General features: G+C 32.6%; 2 protein-coding genes across 2 annotated transcripts; both read left to right on the forward strand.

The window, feature by feature from the left end:
- Positions 1–1,320: 1,320 nt before the first annotated feature.
- Positions 1,321–13,580, forward strand: LOC25496698 (probable cyclic nucleotide-gated ion channel 20, chloroplastic). Its single transcript, XM_013597341.3, has 13 exons — positions 1,321–1,408; positions 4,485–4,763; positions 4,894–5,085; positions 5,187–5,285; positions 5,510–5,647; positions 7,291–7,527; positions 7,862–8,110; positions 8,720–8,865; positions 9,141–9,218; positions 9,334–9,463; positions 10,090–10,342; positions 10,654–10,816; positions 13,083–13,580. Exons 2-13 carry the CDS (start codon positions 4,500–4,502, stop codon positions 13,180–13,182), a joined length of 2,049 nt encoding a protein of 682 aa, XP_013452795.2. The 5' UTR covers positions 1,321–1,408; positions 4,485–4,499; the 3' UTR covers positions 13,183–13,580.
- Positions 13,581–19,499: 5,919 nt separating this feature from the next.
- On the forward strand, positions 19,500–22,062 carry LOC120576104 (putative cyclic nucleotide-gated ion channel 19). Its single transcript, XM_039827094.1, has 5 exons — positions 19,500–19,638; positions 20,024–20,251; positions 21,172–21,363; positions 21,472–21,570; positions 21,865–22,062. Exons 2-5 carry the CDS (start codon positions 20,039–20,041, stop codon positions 22,060–22,062), a joined length of 702 nt encoding a protein of 233 aa, XP_039683028.1. The 5' UTR covers positions 19,500–19,638; positions 20,024–20,038.
- The last annotated feature ends 188 nt before the right edge of the window (positions 22,063–22,250 follow it).

The following is a 22,250-nucleotide window of genomic DNA, read 5'->3' on the forward strand; positions in this document are numbered from 1 at the left end:
TGATGTCTCTTGATGCCTGTCATCTCTCCTTGCTCATCAAAAAAAAAATTCAAACCTTTTGAATAATTGTCTTTGTTTTCTTTAAAAAAAATTGTGTTAAAATGCATTTAACATAACAAAAAATATACATTTTATTTTTTTAACACATTTAAAATTTTTTACAAATTTAAATAAGAAAATTCAATATAAATTGTTGCATTTGTAATAAATTAATACACAAAACCTGAGAGAATATTTCTACTTTTGATTCCTTAACATGTGCTCTAAAAACACAAGTTAAAATAACCCTTAAAAAAATTGTTGCATTAATTCCACGCATCATTTGGATCAAAAGAAAGTGGATGGATCAAAAAATTGTGAAAGAGGAAAAAAGTTTGACTTTAGCGCTTAATGCCCCAAAACATTTCTCCGAAATTGGGGGGAAAGTAGGAAACAGAATGACTTCCAATCTTTTCTTTCTAATTATTATTCTCTATGAATAATCTCTCAATTTGTAAACAAAAAACATCTTTTCATCTCAATTATGCAACTATTAACACAAATAAAATCAATTGCCAAAAGCATAAGTGTCGTGCCATTGATCATAACTCATAAGATATGAGTAGGTGCCAATTGCAATTGCCAAACAATTGCATAAGCCTATACTCTGGAACATAAATTCTAGTTTAGAGCTAATTGATTCACATTTCAATGATTCATACTTGTGTTCTTTTTGCATAATGTAAAATGAAATGTTTAATAGTCTTTCCATTCATTTCCCTTAATCTTATCATTTTTTGTGGTTTTTTTTTATATAAGGGAACCACTCTCTTGATTTGCCCAAGACATCCAAATTCAAAAGGCCTCCCCTGTCACAAAGGAGAGAGAAGCATCCAGTCTTAGCGAGAACAAACTCACCCGTATCACTGTGAAGACATGTGCCAATACCCACCGTTGATGCTTTTTTATTCCTAACTAATTTGGTTAATAACTACGATAAATTCTTCTATGAGCACAACCCTAAATGAATAATATTTGAGCACATTCACATTAAATAAAAAAAATTAAATAAGAATAAAAACTAAAAGATGTTGATTGATGTGATTATATTATTTTTGTTTTAATTTTTTTTATTTGATATAAGTGTGCCTAAATTTTTTCATTTGGAGTTGTGCTCATGGAAGAATTTCCTTGGAATTTCCTTGATAGCTACTAACTTGACTTCAGCTTGCCTTTTTTGTGAAGCGCACTTGCTTACCTAGAAATTTACGTGCCAACAACTTCTGTTTTATTACAAATTGACTAATCAAAGTCTTCACCTTCATAAACACTCCCACACACTCAGATACTCATACTACAAATTCTCTTTTTACATTTTCTGACTCACAGCTTTTGGGGTTTTCTTCACCTTGAGTTCCTCATTAATCAGGTCTTATTCTTTTCTCTCTTGTGTTTTATTTGATTTGTTCTTAGTCTTTGTACCCAATTGCAATTCCTAAAAAACTTAAAATGTTTTGTCTTGTTGTGTTTTTGCGAAAAAATTCCAACACAGTGGAAAATATTATTAGTAAGAAAATAATAAAATTAACTTTTTTTCCCATTTAGTTTTCTTAATGTAAGAGTTCAATAAAATTTAACTCACCATTGCATTTAGGTTAGTGATATCAGATGTTTGGAAAAAATCATGATTGAATTGAAAAGAGATCACCCATTGTTAAATTGCAGTGGCTATTTCAAACATATAAAACAATCGGTGAAAAATAAATTGGGAAAAATAAATGAAAAATTGTTTAAATTTTTTATTTTTTTGGGAAGGAATAAAGGTGAAGTTAGTTAATAGTTGCCTATATTTTGGACTAACCAACATATATGCAAATTTTTATTTAAGCATCAATAAAAGATGAGTAAACGATACTATTTTAAATTGACATCAATCAAAATAATTCATTTGTCAATTTTAAAAGTTGTGGTTGGGTTTAGCTAAAGCTGTCAATTTGATGGGGTTTGGAATTTTCAGCCCCAACCCACATGTAAGGGGGTTTAAAAAGAACAAGAGAAAATTGTCCTTCTATTACATAAGCCACAATAATATTAAGCCCACTAAATATACATCAGCCCACAAAGGTCACAAGCTCCATTTTTTTCAGATTTTTTTTTGTTGTAAAAGCTTGTGCGGTCAACACCCGAGTCAACGCAGGAGCTCTGACGATCGACGGTGGCTCCGGCGACCGAAGTGGTGTACCAGAATTTTTCCGGCAAAAACTGGTGGTGGCCGGAGCTCCGATTGTGGTTGGTGCGGTGGTTGCTGGAGCTCCGGCGGATGGCTGTGTTTTTTTTAATTAATAAAAAATTTAAAATCTTTATTATATATTATTATCATAGTTATTTTTTTTTTCAAAGATTAAGATTATAATTAGTGGGCCTTGAAGCCCTTGTCACTAAGCCCACAAAAAATTAATTTTAGTGGGCTGGGGCCAAAAAAATTAATTTTAAGAGGCGGCCAACAAAAAAGGGGGGTTAAATGGAGGCTTTTTAAGTGGAGCTTTGTGTTTTGGGACTTTATTGACCCCTATAGGTCTGGTTAACACAACTCCATAGAACCAACTTGTGAGGTGAGGATTGCCCTATTTATAAACACATGTCCATGCCATATTTTGTCTAATGTGAGACTCTTTAACACACCTCTTCACACCCAACACTATTGTGCCTGGTGCATGGATATAAATGGTAGGTGGCTTGATAGCGGAAACCTGATGATAAGTGACCTAATGGATCTTGGAGAAGACTCTGATACCATTTTAAAAATCGTAGATGGATCTAACACAACCTCACAAAACTAAGTTGTGAGGTGAGGATTTTCCCTCATTTATAAACACATGTTTAGACCATATTTACGTATAAAATTAAAGACAACAAAAAAAATTATGTCCATTCAGATGGGTAATCTCTATACACCTTTTGTTAATGGATAATGTAATTGTCATTTTTTATTTTTGTTTGATATTATAATGAAGTATTATGAATGTATTAAATGTTAGCTTTGACATTTAACCACAAGTATTGATGCTTTGTTGAGGTAGGTTCAAATTCAATGGCATGAGAAAGGGCATACATGTGTTTCTTAAATTTAACTAACTAGCTACCTTTTCTTTTAGAATTATAGAAGTTGGATACTTGGGTGGTACTTGGATTTCAAAAATTGCATAGTTAGCTTAATGAATGTTTAAGATAAGGGTATATTCAGTACTTCTTTTTTAATAAAAGTTCCACCTGTGTATCTTTTTTATGCATTAAAAACTTTATTGTGTCTAGTTTAAAAAAAAAAAAAAAAACTTTCTTTTGTAAGTCAAATACATCATTCTAGATTTGGCTGCCAGCCATATAAGAACAAAGGTCTTTCCTAAAATGCAGGGCCTGACTTTGGGGGTGCAAATAGCTCACTGGAGCTGGGCTTCCTCAAGGAATGGGTCTAAAACAAAAATTTACAGCCCACTAGTAACAGTAAGTACTACTCCACTTAAAAAAATTTCTTATGAGAACTCTGATATCATCCGTGTTTCTTTCCTTATTCTCTTTCTCTCTTATGATACTCATACGACGTGTTACATAACCACCACTCCTCCATCATACTTCCCTTTTCTTCTTTCCCGATTCGATTTTCGACCAAGCTATCACAGATTCTCAACACAGATTCAATAGATAACACAAATTCTTTGGCTCTCTTCAATAGATAACACAAATTCTTCAATAACAGTCACGAATTTCAGGTTCCAGATTTTTTTCAATCTTCCTCTATGCCTCCTAAATTGTCGCCTAAAATTAGAAAGTTTGAGTCTGGTGCTGAGAAGCGTAGGAAAAAGAAAAAAGAATCTGAGTTAATTGAATCCCAAACAGAAGCTATTGATAAATTTATTGTAAAAGAAACACATATTCCTCATGTATACGGTAGTGATTTTCACCTTTGAGTGTACCGCACGTTGTATATCTTTTAAAAAATTATATAAAACATTGTTCTCTTAAAAAAATACGTTTTTATTTTATTACGAGCTTATTTTCGCTTACAGAGCCGAGCTTCCGGATTCGTAGGAACGGTCCAGGTGAAATGCATTGAGTTCTATATGGCTTTGTCTAGCATACAATCTTTGAATTTTCATTCTTTTGTCTTAACTCATGATACTAAGAAAATTTTGGGGTTTGGTCGGGAATTAACTAAAATTAGACCTGTCCTCATTTGTGGTTGTTCGGATTGAATCTCTGAATTAGTAAGTCATTGGATTGAATATCAATTTATTTATTTTCTTAAAGAAGTAAAGTTCAACAATGATTGTTCCAGCTAGAGTGTTCTTTCGAATGATTCATGTAAAGCTCATTAACTACACTTGAGCTGACTCCTTAATGATTTATATTTTACTTTTGAAAGTTGTGATCTAAATTGGTTTTTTCTTTATAAATTTTCTGAGATGGTACATAGACAAATATATTGATGTTTTTACCCTGTTTTTCAGAGTCATCAAGAAAACATGAATGATTTTGAAAAAGATGAAATTACGATTCTTTCAGAAAAACGTCCACAACCATCCGAGCAGCATCAGGACTCCAACTTCCAAAGGAACATATCGAGGACACAAAGCGCTTCAGTTTTTATTCCTATGGCTTCCCTTGATCCATATGAGAGACAACCGAATCTTGTCAGACACACCGCGAGGAATTCTCCGATTAGCCAAATGAGTGGTCCACTATATGCTACTCCTGCAACTGGAAATATAGTAGTGGCGGGAAACAAGGTTGCTAGAGAACAAGACAGATCAATATTTTCATATTTATACATTGGTTTACGTTTATATTGATTTTAATGCCAATCATTATGTTGATCGAATACACTTTTTGCGTGCATGTTTGTTCATGTTTATACAGTTTCACAATTTTCTCTATGGCGACGCCAATTGTTTCGGAAGAAAACTTTTATCTTTTTGCTCTTCATGTATTCCTAGAGTTATGAACCCTCACTGTAAAGTCGTACAACAATGGAACACAATTTTTGCTATATCTTGCTCAGTCGCAATTTTTTTTGATCCGTTATTTTTCTTCTTATACTATGTGAACAAGGTATGATTCTTTTCTTTTCATTTTATTTAATTGCTAAATCTTCCTATGTCATTTATTCTGCTTAAAGAAAACTTCAAATTTTTCTCATTCATTTTCTACAGGATGATAAATGTATTGTTATCAATTGGACAATGGCAACATTACTTTCTTTACTTCGAAGCATAATGGATGTCCTGTATTTTTTGAACATTCTTCTCCAAGTAATTTCTCAGTAATCCTTTCGGATATAAGTTGTGCTAATCCATCTATTATAGTCTAATGATAGGCCATTTAAATATAAATTTTTAGTCTCTCTTTACCTATAGGAAGAAAAATGTGAAAGTGCCCGGAATCTTAAACCCGGTGGTTAATTAAGTTTGATTATAGTTTATTGTGTTTTCATAATTTAAAGATTAAATAACTCTACTAAGTTGTTTGTTTGCAGTTCAGGTTGGCTTACATTAATCCTGAGTATAAGGGCATTGGTGCTGCAGATTTAGTTGACCATCCCACGAGAATTGCTCATAACTACTTGAAGGGTTACTTTTTTATCGACTTATTTGTTGCATCACCTCTTCCTCAGGTATATTTATTCCCATCTCTCCAAGTTGTTGTTAAAAGCCAAATGTTTTAAAAAGCCTAAAGCTGTTAGATGGATAACCATAAATACATTTTGTTAAAGTTGTGGGATTTTAGATAAGAAGGAGAGACAAAACAATAAGAACACTTTGATTATTATTATTAGAGCAAATTACCCTCACTTTGATGATTATTATTATTATTATAATTATTATTATTATTATTATTATTAGAGAAGGGAACTACTTTTTTTTTTTTTTTGACAAAACAAGGAGGGAACTAACATGCCCGTCTTTCCGCTTTTATAAAACAAGGATAAAAAAATAATTTCCTTAAAAAACGATAAAAAATAAATATAAAATATTATGTTGCCTAATTTGCGTAGTCTACTTTAGTAAAGCTAAAAATATACAACTAAGGAGCTGTCCCCTTTTCCTATTTTATTTATCATATAATATGAAACAAATGAATTCCTGACTAACATCCCCCTCAAATTGATGTGGTTGCTCCAATTGATGCGACTGGTTAAGAAACATCAATTTGTTTACAAGAAACTAAGGGCACAACCGAGACGGATCTTTGATAAGATTATCTGTAGATGAAGTGACAAACACCATTAAAACTCACACACAACAGCGAAGACTTGGGTTCGAACTCGAATGAAAGTGTTCAGCCTAACATTATCGGCAAAAGATGTCAAAATGTACTTGTAAGTGGGGATCCTAGTGGGGACTGCCATGTTTGAACCCCTGAAGGCGGTGAATTTTAGCATATGGGGATGGAGATGAGGGACAATGTCCCCATAAGAGTTTGGGGATAAGGAGGGAATCTTACTTCCCGCTCCGCGGGGACACTGTCCACAAGCACTTTATTATATGTACTTTCAAGTATTTTATGTTATTAATTTTTTTTTTTTTGTGATTTCAACAATATGCATATAAATTTTGTTTGTATGAAATGGTTGTTGTTACAAAGCTCACATAATGTCGTAGTTTTTTTTTATTTTTCTTGGGATTTAACTTTTTTTTTTACTTCTAATTTTGGGAGTGAATGGAGTATTTTTTACGCACAACTGCAGAGACTAATCGTTCAAGCTGAGTATGACTTTTAAGGGTGGCAAAACACTCTCTCAAGAGATTTAACATTGGTGTATTTTCAGGGCTGAATTCGAACCCAATTAAGTTGGAAGAGATCCATATAATCTCATTCAAGTGATCTTGGTTTTTTTTTACTTCTAATTTGATTTTTTTTTAAATGTTAATGGGGTCCCCACGAGGAAGGGGATGTGGAGAAAATACTCTTTTGAGGTTGGGAATGTGGACGGGGATGAGAGGCATTTTAGATGACGGGGGTTGGGAGCGGGGAAGTACTCCCCTTCTATCGCTCTGTCCCGTTAGCATTTCTAGTATCGTCGATGTCACTTGATTTAAACCTTACAATAGTTTTCTGTATTTCTTCATTGTATTTCCACTATAATAAATAACGACAACGATAGAGCATTTACAACCATTTCTATTATCGACTTGTCAGTTGATCTAGATTTAAGATTTGTATTTTCCCAATTCCTATATTATTCAGTGTATTAATATGTTGTGAAATATTTTTCCTATTTTATTCAGTATATTAATATTCGTGAAATGCTTGCAGATAATGATATTGCTTTCCTTGGGGTCTTTAGTAGCACATAATACTAAGAATCTTCTACCTCTAGTGATCTCTTTACAGTACATTCCAAAATTATATAGATATTGTTCGCTCTTAATAGGCCAATCTCCAACTCCATTCATATTTGCGTCAGGCGGGGCATATTTAACTATAGGTCTTCTCACCTTTATGTTCTTTGGCCATGTTGTTGGTTCATGCTGGTACCTTTTTGGTCTACAGGTAAGCAAAAACATTGGTTCTCCCTATGTATATAAGTTGTTTTCAGCTTATTTCTATAAACTCTTCATTATAGGTTATTAAAACAGTCTATAGGCTCTTCGGAAACAGTTTAACTTTATTTTAAAAATAACTTATACATAAGCACTAAATTAATCAGTTACCCAAATGTTGCAAGAATTATAGTCAAAATTAAGAATGAATTGATCAGAGTAATTATATTTTTGTGCATGCTTTAAAAATGAAAGGTTCTTCTAATAATTTAATTCAGTAAATGAATGTTAAGTAGCTTTCAGTTTACCAATTTCCTTCCTTTTATCCCTTGCTGTTCTTCCAGAGGGTTAACCAATGTTTGCGAGATGCCTGCCATCATTCTAATCTACTTGGATGCATGGACTTGATTGATTGTGATTCTAAAGTGGGGAATATATCAGCCACATTATGGAGTGAAGACAAGAGTGCTGATGCTTGTTTGAATGCCACATCTGGTGCTTTTTCTTATGGAATTTATGGCAATGCCATACCACTTACTATAGAAACTAAGGTGATCAACAAATATGTGTATGCACTCTTTTGGGGATTCCAGGTATACATTTTCTTCTTTTGGTTGTAATAAATGTTCTAAAAAAGTTACCGCAAAAACAGCCCCGACAAAAAGATATAGGTAGTCTATGCCTAGTATCGTTCTTTGTCGTTTTAATACGGTGATTAAAATCATCGTTACAAAACTGACTTGTAAGGTAAAGAGTGTCTTTCTTTATAAAATTTAGTCGGACTTTATCCTTTATTAATGCGGGACTTGATTTTTATTTTTCAACAAATAGTGGTTACAGCTGCCACAAACGTAAAAAACAAATTTATTGCCTCATTTGGCTTCTTTTTTTATGCTTTTGTCTATGCTAAAAACATTAAAACTTGACTTTTTAATGGTTAATTAGATTTTTTGAACGAACCAATTCATTGCAAAATTATGAAAAGAATTACGTTATAAAATTACGTAGAAACAATTAGAAATTAAATTATATATTTTGAAAAATAAAAAATAAAAAATAGGGAGACTTGTGTTATTTTGAAACAATAAAATTTAAAAGCTACAATTTGATGATCAATAACCAAAATATTTGACTTTCATCTAAAAAGAATCTCACATTCATGTATTACTAACTAATTATATCTATGTGAGCTTCTAATACAGCAAATCATTACTCTGGCTGGTAATCAAACTCCAAGCTATTTTGTGTGGGAAGTCCTCTTTACAGTTTCCATCATGGCATTGGGACTCATACTTCTAGCCCTTCTCATCGGAAACATACAGGGATTTTTTCAGACTCTTGGCAAGAGGTAGATGTTTCTCTTATTTTCTGTGCATTTTAATTCTTGGTAAGAGATATATACTTATGTAAAAAATGTAGAAGGATGATTGTCTAGCCATCCTATAGGTGGAATGTATCAAACTATACGGTGTAACACACCTCTTCTCTAAATATTGTATCATATTAATTCTTTGTAAGAAATTTTTGTCCTTGTTGACCAGTTTAAATTTATTTAAAATTACCATTTTTGACTAATAATGGAACTTGTTAGTAAATTTCTGACGTCCTCCATCCTGCTTACAGAAGCCTGGAATGGTTAAGTAGAGGCTCTGATGTTGAGCAATGGATGAGCCGTCGTCACTTACCGGAAAATCTCAAAAGGTAAATGTTCTAACTCTTTTAACGAGTCGCATCAACATTTCTAAAATGCATCTATCAAAATCTGGATTACACATAATGTGTAAAAATGATGGATACTATCTTGTTTGTCATGCAGGAGAGTACGGCAGGCTGAACGGTATAGTTGGGCTGCAACAAGGGGTGTTTCTGAGAAAATGATTTTGGAGAATTTGCCAGAAGATCTCCAAATAGACATACGACGTCATATCTTCAAATTCGTTAAAAAAGTATGCATTGGAACATTTGAAAAAAGTTCATGATTACTCTTTAAATTAAGTTTAGGTTTATTGATGTGTTTAGCCCTTGCAATTAGGCGGCATTTAAAAATTCGTCCCTCTAATTGCTAATCCAGACATTTTAACCCTGCAATTGTTAATCGTTTAAAATTTGGTCCTTGGACCAAATTAATCACTGCCACGTCACTAATTTGATGACGTGGCAATCACTGTCACACATGAAATTCCAATTTTGCCCTTAAGAAGATGACAAAATATTGAAGAAAGAATTGGAAACCCAGGGGTAAATTTGGAATTTCATGTGGCGTGGCAGTGATTAAGTGGGGAGAGGGACGAAATTTTAAATGATTAACAATTGCAAGGCTAAATTGCCAGAATTAGCAATTACAGAGACAAATTTTTAAATGCCGCCTAATTGCAAGGGCTAAACAGATCAATAAGCCTTAAGTTTATTTATGATTCTCTTTTACCCTATGCGTCTACATTTAACTTGCTAGAATCCAATATAAGTTGGATGAGAGAACAATTTTGAAAAACAAAAATTTATGCATATGCATCTGAAATAAAACAATGACACACCAAATGTTGTTTGTAATGATGATCTAAGATTTCTACAGGTTCCAATTTTTTCCCTAATGGATGAGAATGAGCCTATCTTAGATGCCATCCTTGAGCGACTAATACATACGATGTACAACAGAGGAAGTAGGATTTTGAGTCAGGGTTGTCTCATACAGAAGGTGGTGTTTATCGTGCGTGGAAAATTGGAGAGCATCGGAGAAGATGGAATTCCGGTTACGTTAACTGAAGGGGATGCTTGTGGTGAAGAGCTTCTACGATGGTATCTTGAACGATCTTCTAAAAGCAAAGGTATAGCTATATTTGATATAATGATAACATGCCTCAAAAGAAGTAGTAATAATCATATGGCATGGCCTTCTTAGAAAATGAGAAACAACATGTTTTAGAAAATATAAAAATTAGTTAGGATTTCAATTAGATTGTTAATCTTCTGCTAAGCTGTATACAAAGAGCAAATTATAATAATTTTTATTTCATCTTTTACCAATCAATAGGAATTTTAAGAAATTTTATCTCTATCAAGCTATCAAGTATATTTTATCTATGAGATAAATCTTCATCCCTTTCATCGTGTGATTTGTAACACGTTTCTCTCGTAGAAGGTAAAAAAGTAAAGCTTCAAGGATGGGGCTTAACTAGTACCAGATCAGTAAAATGCTTAACCAATGTGGAGGCATTTTCACTCCGCGTTAAAGACATTGAAGAACTCGCAACTCTTTTTGCAGGATTCTTGCGGAGCCCTCACACTCAAGGAGTCATAAGGTCATTAATTTATTCCTTCCATTTCATTGTTCTCTTTCTGGTGATATTCAGCATGTCTTCACCCTTTTATGATTAAAAGCACTATCTTTGATGAAAAATATTGTTTCATTTTTTCTATAACTTCTCTACCTTGCATATGTATCTCCATGCTTCATTTTCAATAAAGACCATTCATAATTGTCATACCTTAATTTTTGACCTAACATCTTACTTTCACATGTCCTCTGACCCGAAATATTATCTGTCTTTTCAGCGAAAATTTCGACAGAGGTATTTTAAAATACCTCATTTTGGTTCCGATTCGGGCCCTCTTCTCACTTTTATTTATTTATTAGTCTTTTTATTTTTTTTAACTTTAGTTTTTATTTTTGTCTTTCATTTTTATTCAGTCTTTATTTTTATTTTATATTTTTATTTTTTAGTTTAAATACTTCTTTAGGTTTTTTATTAAACTTTTTTAATGAGTCCAAAAATTGTCAAAAATATAGTGTCAAGGTTCAAAAAAATTCATCTCAAGTGTGCCACCAATCATGCCGAATTACATTGTCAACTTTCTCTTCCAAAAAATCATTCAAATCACATTCAATCTCATCGATTCTATTAAACAAACTTTCCCTTTTATATGAAACTCATATTTGGCTCCTCACCTATAAATAGAGCTGACATTCCACACAATTTCACATACAAAAAATTCTCTTGAGCTGTCAAAGAACTTTTCTCTCTTCTCCCTCATTTATAACATGTGTTGACGAGCTATTCTTTTCCCCCTCTAATTATTTTTGTCCCTTCGGAAAAAGTCCCTTCGAAATTTTGTTCCTTCGGTTGTCCCTTCCTTTTTTTTTTCTTGCATTTTATTTCTTTTTAGCATTTTTGAATTTCATTTTATTTCTATTTAGCATTTTAAAAGACTTTTTTATAATGAAAAAATCTTGTCGTATTCAATCAAGACTCTTTCCAATTTAAAAAAAGTCTTGTCTTATTCAATCAAGATTTTTTGTCATTTAAAAAAAGTCTTCTGGTATTCAATCAAGACTCTTAATCACTTAAAAAAAGTCTAGTGATATTCAAAATCATTCAAATTTGGAAGGATTGTTTAATAAATCAGATTTTGATGGATTTTGTGAAATTTTCTAGTGAAATTTTAGCATGAAAAAGTCTTTCATGAAAACATGAAGCTTCTTAGGATTGTTTTTTTCTTTTAAGATTTTACTATCTCTCCTCCCTTCTCTCTTACTCTCTCTCTCTGCCTCTCTCTCTCTCTCTCCCTCTCTCTCTCTCTCTCTCTCTCTCTCTAGCTCTCCCATAAAAAATAAAATAAATAAAAGAGTCTTTATTGATATTTTGTGAAAGACAGTGTGTCTAATGATATTTTTTTCAATTATTTCTTAAAATTCATAAAATTTGCTGAAATCTCTTGAAATCCATAGATTCATTTCAAATCCTTTAAAATCAATAAAACAATGTAAATAAAAAATCTTTATTTTCTTTTAATCACTACTTTTGATTCATTCTTTAAAAAAAAAAAAAAAAAGCAACTAAGTTATAGCATTAAAATGAATAAAATCAAGAGGTTCCGATAGAATACTATGGATATTTAGGGTGCTGACACCTTCCAAAAATATAACTAATCCTGGGACCCTAAATCTTTAAAATGTGGTAATTTGACCTTTTTTTTCACTTTTGAAAAATTAAAAGTTCAGTCGTGAATAAAAACAGTGAGTCAAAAGCTAATTAAATAGCTATGATCTTCGAAAAATAACGCGACAATAATTATATGACTTGGGTTAGGTCTAACTTAACCCTTACGAAACTAGCTTGTAAGGTTAAGACCATCCACCACTTATAAACTAAGTTTTCAATCCTTGTCTATGTGGGACTTGGATTTTTCCCAATACATCCGGCACTATTGTGCTTGGTGCGTGAATATGAATGATTGGTGGTCCAAATTAGTTGCCTTTATACTATTTTAGAATTTAACTTGAACCTAACGCAATTCTTATAAATCCGCTTGTGAGGTGAGGACTACCTACTACTTATATACACATTGTCAAACCTTATCTCTTCTAATGTGAGGCTTTTCATGAATGATAAAATCCTAGAATTCAAATTCGTCATTTTTCTACCAAAAAATTGGGAAGTAAAAGGACAGAGATGGCCTTCACATATACATACACGACACGTATTACAAGGGTGTGAGTTTTATGAATAATATACATAATCAAAACCATGGCTCTGACATATTGATTTGACTGTTGTGTTATTGTAGGAATGAATCGCCTTATGGGAAATCATATAGAGCAAACAAAATTCAGATTGCATGGATAAACAGGAAGAAGCATCTAAGACGAGCTAATGCCACACAATGATTATCAAACATTGAACTCATAGACTGTACTCTAATGTTTGATTCACTACACTTTGCCATGAACTCTATTGTTTGTAATCTCCAGTCCTTGGAATCGAATAGTGATATACGGGAGTTATGAAGTACACTACTAGAAATTCCATATTTGTCTACGGATTTCTCCTAGGATTTAGGTGTTTAGGTTATACCATCGTGAGTAATTGTTTCCTGTGAACTTTGAAATCCTCTCATAATTCTCGGAACTATCCGCAGGAAAAGTGAAAACATCTGCAAGAAACTTTTGCTTGTTGATTGTAATTTTTAAGGGTTTTTCCTACTCAGTTTCCTGCAGATTATTCTGCAAGTACATTTCTTGTGAACATGCCTGCAGGTACTTCCTCTGCAAATGGTGCAGGAAAATCTGTATGAAATTGTATCCTGGATGATGAGAATGTGCGTAGGACTAAGGACGTCGAACGGTACTCTGAACAGCGATGATAATGTGTTCATTCCTTTCTCAATTGATTATGGTTCATGCAAATTGGAAGAGAAAGTTAGAGAAAATGTGATTTATACGGCAAGCGTGTACTCCCTCCGTTCCAAAGTATAAGCATAATTTGGCCAACAAAAATTAATGTATTTGGTACAAATTTTGAGCCAAATACATTAACTTTTGTTGACTAATTTTCCCTTATATTTTGGGATGGAAGGAGTATGTTATAGAGCGCTTAATTAAGTAGTTTATCCAAACAGGTAAATGCAATACCTAATTTCTTAAGTTTTTCTCAATTAAAGGAATTTATGTCATTTAAAACAAAGAATGTAGAGATTTCTTCAAAAAAAAAAAAAAAACAAAGAATGTAGAGAGATAAAAAAATGCAACCTAAAACCAATTAAAGGAGGCACTATCATTGTATTATAAACCAATTGTATACTTACAGAGTAGTGATATTTAAATAACTATTTGAGACAACTTTTGTGATATCTTTCTTTTTCTCTAGAAAAAAGAAGAGAGAGAATAAAAACATAATGTAAGTATGAAAGAGTTTATCAAAAAGTTGTTACAATGTGGTTATATAAATATCATTTCTCCCTCCGTACTCCTAAAAAATAGCATAAACTCTTGGTCTGCCAACATGAAAGATACTACAACAAAGAACAAAGCAAATAACTGACACAGAGAAACAAGCCATAGGTTAACCTGTTTGATAAGATCACTGACATGCTCACTAACACAACAATACTGCAATAGTACAATTATAAGTTACTGTGGAACAATAAAAAATGGTAAGCAGCAAATGAACAAAGTGTGAAAAAAAAGCCTTTCACACTACGTGGAATATCTAATTGTAAACCATTTAAATTTAAGTCCTTAATAGTTTGGATTATAGTGTTTTCCTACCTCTAACAACTGAATTCCCCTCTTCAATTTAAACCTCGGAGGACCTGTTTAGATTAGCTCATTTGAGCTTACCTACTGGCATAAGCACTTGTAAGACTGTTTAAGAGAGTTTATGTAAACAGCTTATAACACGTACATAAGTGCTTTTTAGCTTATTTACATAATCACTCTAGGATAAATACAAGGCTAGGCTAGCTGGTAGTTAAAGGCTATAAGCAAGAATATGGGGTTGACTATAAAGAGGTATATGCTCCGGTGGCTATACTTGACACAATTATATTGGTTATTTCAGCCGCAACTCAAAATTTGTAGTCTATTTATCAATTTAATGTTAAGTTAGCTTTTTTACATGGTGACTTTCAAGATGTCTATGTTGAGCAACCATTGGAATATGAGAAGCAAGGGTGAGAAGATAGTTTACAAGTTAAAGAAGACATTATGTACGAGCTTGGTATAGTCGTATAGACTCTATACTATAGAGTCTTATTTCATCAGAGTGGGCTTTCGTCCATATGAGCACACAATTTTCATTAAGCTTGCCGATGGTGAGAAAATGATTGTAGTATGCTTATATGTTGATGACTTGAAAGGGAGAGCAAAAGAATTTTGAGGTACTTGAAAGGAACTATTGATTTTGGATGTTGTATAAAAAGGGAGAGCAAAAGGGTTTGTTTGGCTTCAGCTACAGTGACTATGCTGAAGATGAAGATGTTAGGAAAAGTACGTCTGAATATGTCCTCATGATGGGCTCAGGTGCAGTTTCATGGTCATCCAAAAAACAATCAATAGTTTTTGCAGCTACATCATGTACTTGCTAAGTCATTTGGTTGAGAAGGTTAATTAGAGAGCTTGGTTATGATAAAGAGCCCACACCAGTGTTTTGCGATAATGCCTCTGCAATTAAGTTGTCAAAGAATTATGTTTTACAGGGGAGGAGCAAACATATAGATGTTAGATTTCACTTCGTGCGTGATCTGTGCAAGGATGGTGTTATAGATGTTATCTATTGCAAGAATGAGGAACAAACTGCAGATATAATAACGAAACCTGTCAAGACTGCAATGTTTGAGAAGCTTCGAAGCATGTTGAGAGTTTGTTCAAGAAAGGAGGTTATTCATGATGGTTGAAATTTGGTTGATGAAATTCCCTCTGCTCATAAACTGATGTTTGCTGCAAGACCTTCAGTTTAAGGGAGGACATGTTGAATTTTAATTAGTAATTTTCTATTTAGAATAAATGTTAGTCATTAGGGAGCAGTTACTTTGAGTAGTTTCATTTGTTATTTGTTTCAGTTATTAAGTTCCACGTTTTAGGATGTGGTTGGGAGTGGATCGTTATTTTAATTCCTATGCAAAAGGCTACACACGTGTAGTTTTTTTGCCCAATCAATTCAAATTTTCCTTCTCATAGTTGTGAGTGTTTCTTGCATTTTTCGATTGAAGTTTATTGTCTTAACATCTTTTTTCTTTTATTTCTTATTTTTTTCTAATCATTATGATGAGTGAACAATTCTCCCTTTGTCTTTAAAAATATTTTGGGCATCGACGATGCACTGAAAGGTGAAGATTGGTGCGGACAATATTAGATTGAACAAAAGTTTTGATACATGATAATAGTCTAAAAACTCTTAAGGTGATATACGAAATAGCAACCAGCATAAGAATAGGGACCATGTTAGTTTAAAATATACTTTTGAAACCTCGAAGGAGAACATTAGTCACATTAGTTAACATCACATTTAAACTTTGATTCTCCCTAACAATTGGAAGATATGAGATTAAACCACTCCTCAAACCTTTAAGCCTTCAAACATTCCAAGGTGTTTTCTCTAACTGCATATTTTGTAAACCACCCGTTAAACCTCCTCAACCTTCAAACATTCAATTTTTTCTAGCCTACTAACTTAAAAATATATATTTGGTACTCAACAAGTCTATGTGGGTTGATATACTCTTTATTAGAGTAACTCATGTACTTGCAAACTTTCATTATTCTAGCATTAATTAATGCCATGCATGGTCTATCCCTACCCTCATGGACTACCAATCTTCTTCTCAACTATTTTATATGGGAACTTGATTCTTTAGAGAGTAGTTCTTGCTTCTTTAGATTTGTAACAAAAAAAAGTCTTTTAAAATATTATATAAAAAAAATCTTTAAACATAATAATCTCATAAAGTTGTTGTCATGTGACATGAAAAGGTCACGGGTTCAAGTCCTGGAAAGAGCCTCTTGTGTAAAACAGGGTCAGGCTGCGTACAATACACCAAATGCTGGGACCCCTTCCCTAACCTCCATATGCGGAAGCTCTAGTGCACCGGATTACCCTTTTATAATAATCTCATAAAGTCAAGTAAATCCTCTAGTTCTAGAAAGTTGCATGTTATCATCCAGTTCAGATCTGCTCCAGTTCCAACTTGCTCCAGTTTTCATGTTCTTTTGACGGATGAGCGACACGTGGCAAAACAATTAATCAAAGGTGCAGAGAACATGTTCCTCATTAACACCAAAGCAGTTCATATAAGCAACTTTTGACGGGTTACATTCTATCGCCGCTGTGTATTTGTTCCTTCTCCTCTTCTTTCTCCAAGGACAAGGTTATTTTTTCAATTCAACTAATTTTTGTTCTACAATTTTTCCAATTTCTTTTGAAATCGTAGGTTGATAAAAGATTGTATTTTTTTCTTGGATTTTCAAACTTCACTTGCCACTGCAGCATGAATGGTTTTTATTGCCAACATAAGGTAATTAAGGAAGATTGTGATTTTCTTCCAATTGATAGCTCCATTCTGTGGTAAATTCCAATCCATCAATATCATTAACAAATTCCAAAAAAGAAACCCCATTTAGTGGCAAAATCGAATTTCACTAGAGAATCAAAATTCATAACAAACATTCCATTGTATTCAACCTGTGCTTGGAGAGTTGACAGAGGTGAGATGAATTATTTAGCCGGAGAAGAAAGAGGGCATCGTTCAAAAAGAAGAAGAGTCCTGAATTTTTTGGTTTTGTTCCTTTCAATATGAACCGTTGATTAATTGTTTTGTCACGTGTCGCTCATCCGTCAAAAGAACAGGAAAACTGGAGCAAGTTAGAACTGGAGCAGATCTGAACTCGTTATCATCCAGTACAACTTACAATTTTTATCATATTTAGATTTTTTTCCATTCAATTTTTATTTTGTCTAACTGAATACAATTTCCATTTTTTAAAAACAATGTTTAATTGTTTTCATTCAAACGCTAAAGAAGTAACCCAACATCACTTGAATGCTATGAATGATGTATCCTAGGCATGTGGATACTTTTGGGGAGCATGCAATTTATTGTAAGGAGCTTTCTGACTTTAAGTACAAACATGACTTTATTAGGGATGTCCTTCTTGATATATTCTTGACCCACTAGAAAATCGACACTTATAATTGCAAATGTTATGGGTGTACAGATGAGTAAGAGAAAAACATGCACAGGTGAACTTGACTGGAGTTTCACCACTCGTGGGATTAGGGGTCGGGGCTTTTACGGTAGGACATGCAACCCTAAAAGCTACGTCAAGCAAAGCGGTCAAACATGAGAAAGCTTGTTCTAACAATCAAGAATATGGTTTTATACCATTTGCTTTTGACACTTTTGGCTTAACACCAAAAGTTGTTGACCTTCTGTATATAGTTCAAAGGGTCATACACAACAATGTCATGACTCCTAGGTCCATGAACGTTGTCTTTACCAGAATTGATTTTGCAATCCAAAAAGGCCTAACGACGCAGCTTATTGTCCGTTTGCCTTCTATTCATGTGTAATAATCACTAATTATGACAAAAATATCTTTCAACGTAATCGTAGGTCTCTTGAGGAAGGATTTTGACACCATATTAGAGTATTTTTTGATAAATTAATCTCTTTAGTTGCAAGTAGATAATACTCAATTAAAGAAACATCTAAATATAAGCAAATTCACAAACCTTATTTTTCTAGACAATATTCATGAACCTTAAAACACTTATGTAAATATAAATTTCTTGCCCAACGTGTTTTTATTTTTTGGAGGTGTTACCCAAGATTAAGATGAGATGATTCTAATATGGATATATTTGAAATTAATTCCAGAGTGTGGGTTCGAATCAAGTATTATAAATACATCAACATTCAAACTCCCATTCATCTTGTCAAAAAAATTAAAACTCTTTAAAAAAATTCGACATTAAAACTCTTAATTTTATCTTCTTTTTTTTTTAACTGAAAAAGACATTCATTCATTCAAATTGGACAAATACATAGATCATTAGAAAATTAAGATTGCAACAAGCTGTAAAAAAGTGAATTTGCAAACAATCCTACGACAGTTTGGTTAATAATATACAACGACTACATTATAGTGGTTACACATATGACAAAATACAGGTAACCAGGATATTCATACTTCCGAATCTGCAACATGGAGACGTCCAAATTTTCATCAGATGTGTAATAAGTTAAAATGAATATGTCAATAAGAACCAACGAACATTGTACTAACAAGAAAACACCAATAGACCCACTTAATACGACGACCAAACACCACCTTCCTTACAATGAGGGAATGTAAGGCGGCTAAACTAGTATTTATATAAACTTCTTTGAGAGAAAAAAATAAAAAATAAAACCCTTTTGTTTTGCACTCTTAAGTTTCTGCATTGTTATCCATGGAAATAATTTTCTGTAGGCTATAACATATATTCTCGTCAAAGAAACTTAGTAAATTACAAAAAGTCTGGTAGTGCCAACAATTTTCTGTGGGGCCATAACAAACTGCAGTTGTTCAAAGTTTCACCTTCCAAAAGACACACATGCATGCATGCATGCATATGTATTTGTCTTTATTTTAAAATGCCAACGACTTCAGCTTTTTTACAAATTGACTTGTCAAAGTCTTCTCCTACACAAACACAAACTGACTCATATTCTCTTTATAATAATAGTAGTATGAGTCCACTTCTGTCTACAAAATAATTACCAATCTCCTAAAAAAAGCATTATTTAAGTTGAATTGGTGCAAAATAGCTTTTAGGGTTTTCACTTTGAGTTCCTCTTTAATTAGGTTTTATTCTCTACTCTCTTTCTTGGTTTGCTTTCTCTCGTGTGTTTTATTTATTATTATTGCTGATATGTATAATTTTGCTTATATTTCTTTAGCAAACATTTTGAGACGATGGTGCCATGGTTTCCGGTTACAATCTTAATTTAAAAACGATTTTATTATATAAATATATTTTAAAACCTTATAAAGAAAAATGACTTCTTGGTGGTAAAGAGACCTTAGTTTAGTTAAACCTAGTCTAGCTACACTTGAGCCCGACCACTTGGTTATGTACTGTTTTATGATTTATATTTTCCTTTTGAAAGTTTTGAGCAAATTGGTTTGTCTTTGTAAATTTTATGAGAAGGTACGTAGACAAATATATTGATGTTTTTTATGTTTTCAGAATCATCAAGGAAACATGAATCATTTTGAAAATGATGATATTCCGATTTTGTCAGAAACACATCCACAACGATCCGATTATTCTAGTTTCCAAAGGAGCACATCGAGGACACAAAGCACTTCAATTTATATTCATATGGATTCCCTTGATCCATATGAAAAACAGTCGAATCATGTCACAAATAAAAATGAACACTTGTTGGGGTCTTCAACTATATTTGATTCCAAGGTGAACACTTTATTCTTAATATATACTTAATTTCTATGTTTAGAAATTGACTTCACGATGATGATTTTCTCTTTAAAAAAAAAAAAGGCTTAATAGCAGTTTTAGTCCATAGGTTTCCCAAAGTAGCGATTTTGGTAGTTTTACAGTTGTTGCAGTTTTGGCCCCCTAAGGCCCGTGTTATTTTTTTATTTTTATTTTTTTGCCTTGTGGGGCCAAAACTGCTACAGTTGCAAAACTTAAGGGGCGGTTTTGTAGTTTTTTCTCTTAGGGACAAAATCGCAACTTCGTGAAAGTTAGGGGGTGAAAACTGCTATTAAGGCTAAAAAAAACTATAATTTATGGATATTTGGAGGAATTTATCTCTTCATAAATATAAGATTATCTACAAAATTCTAGATGTATTTATTACTATTTATTCAACTATACTCATTTTAATACTATCAATTACTATCTTGTAATTTGAAAAATCAACATTAAATATATGGGAAAAGCTAACTTGTATCCTCAAGGCGGCACAAGTTAATGAATCAAATATAGTAACTTTTGTTGAAATGTGTGCATTTAATTTAATTTTTGAATTTGTAATAAATAAAATTCAAAAAATTTTAGGAAATATTTCTACTTTTATTTAAGGGCACAAGTTATCATGACCCTAAATATATTTGTATAAAAATAACAATTTCGTAATAACTTGTCAAAAAAAAAAAAACAATTTCGTAATAATAACACATTTTTCAAACAAATTTATTACACCAACAACTTTTCATAATACTCATGATGTCTACACAGTAGTCTTATAAAAATGGATGAAAGTAGTATAGCTTAACTTTTATATTGCTTTCAGAGCCACACATTATGATGAATGCACTTTTTTGTCATTACAAATCATACATTTTTCATGTTTTGAATGATTATAACAGTTCCGAAATTCTCTGTATGGAGACGCCAAAGGTTTTGGAAGAAAACTTTTTTCTTCCTGCTCTTCATGTATTCCTAAAGTTATGAACCCCGACTGTAAAGTTGTACACTTATGGAACAAGTTTTTGGCCATAATTTGCTTTGTTGCAATTTTTGTGGATCCCTTATTTTTATTCTCATTCTATGTGAACAAGGTATGCTTCTTTTCCTTTTATTTACTTTGTAAAATCTTCAAATTAATATAATTTTATTTACTTTTTTTGGTTAAAAATACATCAGTTTTTCTCATTCATTTTCTGCAGGATGATAAATGTCTTGTTACCAATTGGAAAACGGCAATAAAACTTCTTATTTATAAAAGCCTAATTGATTTCCTGTATCTCTTGAACATTCTTATCCAAGTAATTTCTCAGTAATCACTTTTTCTGATTTAATTTGTGCTAATCCATCTATTCTAGCAGCATATATTTGGTATCATAGTGGATATGCTGGAACAACGGTGATTCATCGTGATTTTTCAAAAACTACATAGAATCACGGCGATCCACCGTGGCTTTCTAAAAGCTACACTTCCTAACTTTTGAAAAATCACGATGGATCATTGTGATACTGACATATTCACCGTGACATCAAACATACAGTGATGATATGGGAGGTTGACATATCTACCGTGACACCAAGTTGTTTGTTTGTAGTTTAGGGTGGCTTATATTTCTCCTAGGTCCAGGGGGGTTGGTGCTGGAGATTTAATTGACCATCCCAAAATGATTGCTCTTAACTACCTCAAGAATGACTTTCTCATTGACTTCTTTATTGCATTACCTCTTCCTCAGGTACATTTCTTCCTATCGCTCCACGTTGTTGTTAAAACCCAAATGTTTTCAAAAGCCTAAGCTGCTAGATGTATGACCATGAATATACTTTTTGTTGAAGTTGTGAGATTTTAGATAAAAGGTAGAGGAAAAATAGTAAGAACTTTGAATAGTCATATGAAATATAATATCCTAAGAGATACTCAAACACTATAAGCTGCTACTAACAAAAATATAAATGGAAACCAAAGGATAAACTGACACTCAAA

The sequence above is a fragment of the Medicago truncatula genome, chromosome 6, assembly GCF_003473485.1.
Source record: "Medicago truncatula cultivar Jemalong A17 chromosome 6, MtrunA17r5.0-ANR, whole genome shotgun sequence".
Classification (NCBI taxonomy): domain Eukaryota; kingdom Viridiplantae; phylum Streptophyta; class Magnoliopsida; order Fabales; family Fabaceae; genus Medicago; species Medicago truncatula.

What these genes read in the sequence shown, in the direction of transcription:
- LOC25496698 (XM_013597341.3), top strand. Translation starts at nt 4,500, where the DNA reads ATGAATGATTTTGAAAAAGATGAAATTACGATTCTTTCAGAAAAACGT. An exon ending in TAGTAGTGGCGGGAAACAAG is followed by an intron (nt 4,764 to 4,893) that starts GTTGCTAGAGAA and finishes ATGTTTATACAG; the next exon opens with TTTCACAATTTTCTCTATGG. An exon ending in TTGCATCACCTCTTCCTCAG is followed by an intron (nt 5,648 to 7,290) that starts GTATATTTATTC and finishes AAATGCTTGCAG; the next exon opens with ATAATGATATTGCTTTCCTT.
- LOC120576104 (XM_039827094.1), top strand. Translation starts at nt 20,039, where the DNA reads ATGAATCATTTTGAAAATGATGATATTCCGATTTTGTCAGAAACACAT. An exon ending in CAACTATATTTGATTCCAAG is followed by an intron (nt 20,252 to 21,171) that starts GTGAACACTTTA and finishes TGATTATAACAG; the next exon opens with TTCCGAAATTCTCTGTATGG. An exon ending in TCTTGAACATTCTTATCCAA is followed by an intron (nt 21,571 to 21,864) that starts GTAATTTCTCAG and finishes GTTTGTTTGTAG; the next exon opens with TTTAGGGTGGCTTATATTTC.